General features: G+C 39.1%; 1 protein-coding gene across 2 annotated transcripts in view; it reads left to right on the top strand.

Annotated features, from left to right (window-relative positions):
* Window positions 1-4,322: 4,322 nt before the first annotated feature.
* Window positions 4,323-6,000, top strand: part of TBC1D30 (TBC1 domain family member 30) — a 36,177-nt gene continuing 34,499 nt past the window's right edge. For both annotated transcript variants that reach the window (XM_072401303.1, XM_072401302.1), the window contains exons 1-2: window positions 4,323-4,410; window positions 4,495-5,565. In XM_072401303.1, coding sequence (XP_072257404.1) covers window positions 5,016-5,565 — 550 coding nt within the window. In that variant the 5' untranslated portion in view covers window positions 4,323-4,410; window positions 4,495-5,015. The remainder of the gene's footprint in view (window positions 4,411-4,494; window positions 5,566-6,000) is intronic.

The following is a 6,000-nucleotide window of genomic DNA, read 5'->3' as shown; positions in this document are numbered from 1 at the left end:
GACTGTTACTTTTGTATAGTGAAAACTTCAGGATAAAAATAAAAAATAAATGTAACATAGAGTATCCTAGTCTACCATCGGCTAGTGGCTCATTCAGATGAAATCCCAGTGCTGGTTTTCGTTACACTACCCTCTCTTGAAGAACATGATAATGGTGATGAACTAGGTGATAACAATGATGAAGAGTTTGAAATTGAAGAGGACTCTGTTCGTAAGGGATTTGATCAGTATGAGTTGAGTGATTTGGCACATCGAAGAAGGCTTCAGAACTCCTAGCATCAAGACTGCGTGAGAAAAACAAAGGTATCGTATTTTCAAACAAGAGAAATTGCATTTCTGCAGTACTTTAGAACTGACAGTGGCTTTGTGTATGACCATAACATACCTGGTTTAATGGAGGAATTGGGAATTCCGATCTATAACTCGAATGAATGGCGACTATTCATTGATAGCTCAAAGCAGAGCTTAAAGTGTGTCCTCCCTCACAATGACAATATATTTGGGTCAGTCCCAATTGGCCATTCATTTTCTCTTTGTGAAGAATATGCAGACATAAAGAGAGTCATTGAGTTGTTGCAATATCACCAACACAATTGGGTCATCTGTGTTGACCTTAAAATGGTATGCTTCTTTCTTGGTCAGCAACGTGGATACACCAAGTATCCCTGTTATCTGTGCATGTGGGACAGCAGAGCTCGTGAGAGGCATTGGGTGGAAAGGAATTGGCCTCCAAGATCTGCCCTAAAACCAGGTGATCCAAACATTCTACATGAGCCACTTGTTGACAGAATATTATATTCCCGCCTCTGCACATGAAACTGGGTCTGATGAAGCAGTTTTTTAAAGTTTGCCAACTGAAGGAGACTGTTTAAAGTACCTCATGTTGGCATTTCCTAGCCTGTCAGCTGAAAAAATAAAGGCCGGTGTGTTTGATGGTCCACAGATTTGGTAGCTCATTAAAGATGAACATTTTATCAGGACAATGTCAGAAGACTAAAAGAATTCTTGGTTATCATTCAAAGCCATTGTCAAGGACGCACAAGCAAAAAATTACACAGAATTTGTCCGGAAACTCTTGGAGAGCTATAAAATGCTTGGTTGCAATATGAGCATCAAGGTGCCATTTTTGCATAGCCATCTTTCTATCTTCCCGGAAAACCTTGCAGTCAGTGAAGAGCAAGGTGAACGATTCCACCAAGATTTGAAGGTCATGGAAGGAAGGTATCAGGGTAGATGGGATGTACATATGATGGCTGATTATTTTGGGAGCATCTGGCAGGATTGTCCTAACACTGAACACTCCAGGCAAAGCTATAAGCGTAAATTTTTACCTTAACCGCTTACCCAATTAATTTTCAAATGTTTTACTTTAAAAAAAAATGTCATAGTTATTGTTTCATTATTTTTTAATTGTATGTAAAATTTGTATGTTTTTTTTACAAAAGTGGAGAGTACCTTGTATCGTAAAATCTGAATGTGATAGCAAAAAACTGGGGTCATTTCTGGATTCACCACCCAAAAATTAGTAAAAAGTGTAAGATCTAACTCAACAAAAAATGCATTCCCCAGTGTTACTACAAAGAGGACATTGCCTATCCCTTTCAGTAATAGTGCCCGGCCTGATCCAAAATGTTTAAAATGGAACTTCTGCTTTAGTTTTAGTTTGTAGCTTCCCGGTTTTATGAAGATTGCACTATGACAGATTATCCCTAAAAACCTAGGTAGCTAAAAGACGGTCAGCTTCTTTTTTCCCTAAAATCATATGCTCATTTTAAAGTATAGAGGACATTTGAACACAAACTAACCAAAGAAGATATTCTTCTATATTTATTCTGCAATTGGATCTTTTAAATTATCTCTAATCAAGAGAGTATCGGTAAGCAACCAGGAAGATAGAAGGTGTTTCTAAATGATAAACAAGAAATTAGCACAGGATCATGATCCAACGAAGGGATTGTAGGGTGTCAACAGGTCTCCCTGGTGGTGGTCCAGCAAAGTCAGAATGTGGGACAGAAATTAGATCTGGTGCTTATAGATAGCATAAAGTATAGTAACATTACCATCTTATATGATCTGAAATCTGCTTCACACAAAAACTGGGGGGACTTACGGAATACTATCAAGACTTCCCAAAACATTTGCTAAACTAACCTGAAATATTAGGGGGTAAAGCTCTGTTTAAAGTCAGTATCTTGTGAATATGCAGTATAGGATTTTTTTAATTAAAACGGAATTGAGCTCAGATTTTTTAAATGCCATGGCTGTAACAATGGCTGCCACTTGCAGTCGCTGTCTTATGTTGCAGCTTTAAACTTCAATGAATAGGATGCAGCTAATTCTTCTGAAAGCCTGCAGTGTACTATTACATACAAACCTGGGCACAAACCTTAATTGTTACTCATCTCATTTCCTCATCTGGCCAACAAAACAATCAGTATGACTTTGAGGAAAATAATCTGTATATATTATTGCTGTCTTCAGAGGACATCACACAATGGTAAAGGTTCCCTCCACCAAAAACTGATATTTTAGTACTAAGCTGATACTGGTGGGTTCAATCATTCACAAATTTCCTGTGCTAAATCTTTTTTAATGTCACAGGTCCAATAACTCGACACAACCATTACTGAGGAAATAAACCTCATATTTTTAAAATGTATTGAGTTTACATGCAGCAAAAGAAGTAAAACTTCTCCTATCCACAATTACCTGAGAAATGCACATTGCAGTAGCATGATGATTTCCTAAAGCTCTTTGAAGACCAAGCCCAAAGATTAAATATATTGGAGTTTATTCGTCCTTAGATGTGGAGGTTGCAATCATTTCCTTTTTTTTAATTTTTAGCCTTTTAGGCCTAACAGTGTAATAGACAATATAACAGACTTGGTTAAGTTGTTTGGACCTTTCTACCTAATGATTAAATTGTTTAGGCTCAGCACGTCAGACTTAGAGTCAAACCATTCCATGCAGTACTTGTTATAGCATATCATTCCCATGGATTATATTAAATGATAATACCAATAGCCATTTTCAAAGTATTGTGGGTAGGGGAATCAAAGTCCCTCATAATGATGCTGAAGATGGTTCATAGGAAAAAGGAAGGAAAAGGAGTGAAAAGTAAATAAGCAGCCTTACTAATGACAGGAAATCAGATTGCAATTTACAACTGGAGAAATGTTGTACTCCATAGGTCTAAAAGGGAGGAACTGCACCAACAGGATTACAATTAGTCTGGTGAACATACAACTACTCCTCGGCTATTTAAAAAGGAGACCCAGCATTACTGTCACTGTTTGACATCCACTACACTTCCTGTTCTAGATGCAGAATGGGAAGTAAAGGGAATCTTTTCTACCAAGACACAGAGAGTAATAAATACGTATCTTATATTCTAACCCTTTATTCAAACTAAAAAAAAAAAAAAAGAGAACAATGACTTTAGTTTTCATCTATGTGTAAATCAAAATCCATTTTTTCAAACTTGCCTACCCATTTTATTTTGTCTTTTGAAACCGTCACTACTTCCACCACTCCATATCTCCCCTCCTATTGTGTGTTACTTCCCCCACCTCCTAGATTGTAAGCTCTTTGGGGCAGGGTCCTCTCCTCCCGTATCACTGTCTGTATCTGTCATTTGTAATCCCTATTTAGTGTACAGCGCTGCGTAATATGTTGGAGCTATATAAATCCTGTTTATTAGTATTAATATTAGTAGTTCTGACAAATATTATTCACAAGGAGTAATTTTCACCCAAGATAGCCAAAGATCATCTGCTAATAAAAGAATACCTGGTGATCCTTCCACAAAAGTCTTTATTTAGGCTCATCCTGTTATCAATGTCAACCATCCCCCAACTGCATTGTCAGTGTACAACGTAGCCCCCCACCTCATTCCCACTGAGTCTATGAGCACACAGGAATGGTTCACCATCGTTATCAAGGAACAATAGCCGTAATAGGCAGTTGATGCTGGAGCGAGTACAGGAACACACAAAAAAGCTAAAAGGGCCAAATGGCATCCAGTTAAAGTTTACTTGCTTTAAAAAAGTCAAGTTAATCCTGAGTCCCATAGCTTTTTCTTTAAAGCTTTTTAATATTAGAGATCAGGTGAATCTGTCAAAATATTTATAAATGCTCTGCATAGCCTCACATCCTAGCTCATAGAACCACAATGCAAATATTGAAAGGGAGTGAGTGTGTGATATTGTGCAGCTTTGTATATCATTCCCAAATCCAAGTGTCAGCTGTCTGGACTTCCCTTACTATGAGAGCCTGGCTCCACCCTGCTGAAGTTATGTGTGGGGTGCTCAGTTTCCATGTGACACCAGCAGACACAGGAGCCCTGGACAAGGCAGGAGTTGTCTGAGCTACAGCTGCTAGACTGACTCTTCCAAGTGTGATCCAGGACAGGTAAAATATATATTTGTGTGTCCATGCTGCATGCAGGTTGTGTGTTCTCCCTGTAAAAAGCTTTCATGTCTGCTCTTACAACAGGATATGGACCTGGATATTACAAACTTGGAATGAACACAGGAAATACCAGATGTCATTGAAAACACAATATAAAGGTCTGCCTGCTTTCATGATATTTCATGTGATGGATTTTATGTGAAAAAGGAGTATTTCCTTGGACAGTGTTTTCTCTGAGCCTTACTGCATTTTGGGTGTAATAGTGAATGTCCATGTCTTTCTTATCCTTTTCACCCCACCCATCCTGATAAGTAAACCTGGCCATCTGACAAGCATACCTGCAAGCTGCTGCAGGTGGAATGACTGGAGACGTCACACTTCTTATTCACCTGTTGAACAAGTTGCAGAGAAACTTACTAAACTGGTTTGCACTATTTCAAGGCAGGGGGTGGAAAGGGAAAACAAATAAGAAAATTGCAGTGAATGTAAAAAACTGAAAAGTGCCTCCACTCCCTAGAATGTGAATAGTACAATCCAGGAACACTTACTATGTCACAAAGTTGGAACTGCTGGCACAGAGCTGACCGGGACTGAACCAGCTATGGATGCCGTGGGGCCTTTATTGGTTAACTACACTTTATTTTACTATGGGTGACACTGCTGGATTTGGAAACATGTCTTCACAGTCGCCTACAGGTGGAAACATGGATGAAGCCATGTATGAGGAGTTATGCATAGATGATGACAATGATGCATTTATGAACAATGCATCTGAGTATGGCCTCCCTCAAAATTTGAATTTGTGGCCTAACACTTTTCCAGTGGTCTGGCCAATTTCACCCTCTGAGGACTGTGAAAATGAAGTGCTGCCTAGTGAGAATTCCAGTGGCAGAGGCAGTGCTGATAGTGCCAGGTCTCAGGAAGCACGGAGTCGCACTTCTTCCTTAGTAAATGGATTGCTGACCGAACTCTACGACACATACCGTGGCAGAATTGGATCAGGTCAATGGCAATATCAGGATAGTGTGGATAGCTCGACAGAAGCATCGGGATCGGATGCCTTTCTGAGCAGAAGTAACCCTGAATGTGGATTTCTGCAAGAGTTGTCCGAGCGCCAGAGCCGCAGACATCAAATACAGTTTCTCAGGCAGAAAGGTGAGTGCACAGCATATTAATAGTGTGACTAAGCCATGTTCCAGCCATATGCTTCACAAGGCTCTCAAATGTAGTGTCCATAATTTGTTGTGGGCACATGTAAATAGTAAAATGACTAAAAGAACAAATCCATAAAAACTTTTTGTAGGTTTAGATTTTTAGTTTGTGATTTAATATGATAACGTGAAGTTACCAGGTGTAATAAAATGTAAGTACCTGAGGGGGGACACACAGTAATGGTCTGCGTTTTAAATGCTATATAGTCTGTCCAGATGGTGACCAACAGGGCCAAACAAACGGTTGGGTGTATCTAAAACAGAAATTGCAAAGCTACTGTGGGGAATGTCTCCCCCTATACGTGGTTTCAAAGAAAACCTTGACTTTCTGACCCCATTACCTATGCTATCCAAAAGTAAAAAAAAAATGTTTTTCAAT

Source organism: Pyxicephalus adspersus, chromosome 2 (genome assembly GCF_032062135.1).
Source record: "Pyxicephalus adspersus chromosome 2, UCB_Pads_2.0, whole genome shotgun sequence".
NCBI lineage: Eukaryota > Metazoa > Chordata > Amphibia > Anura > Pyxicephalidae > Pyxicephalus > Pyxicephalus adspersus.
This window is presented reverse-complemented; position numbering and strand designations above follow the sequence as displayed.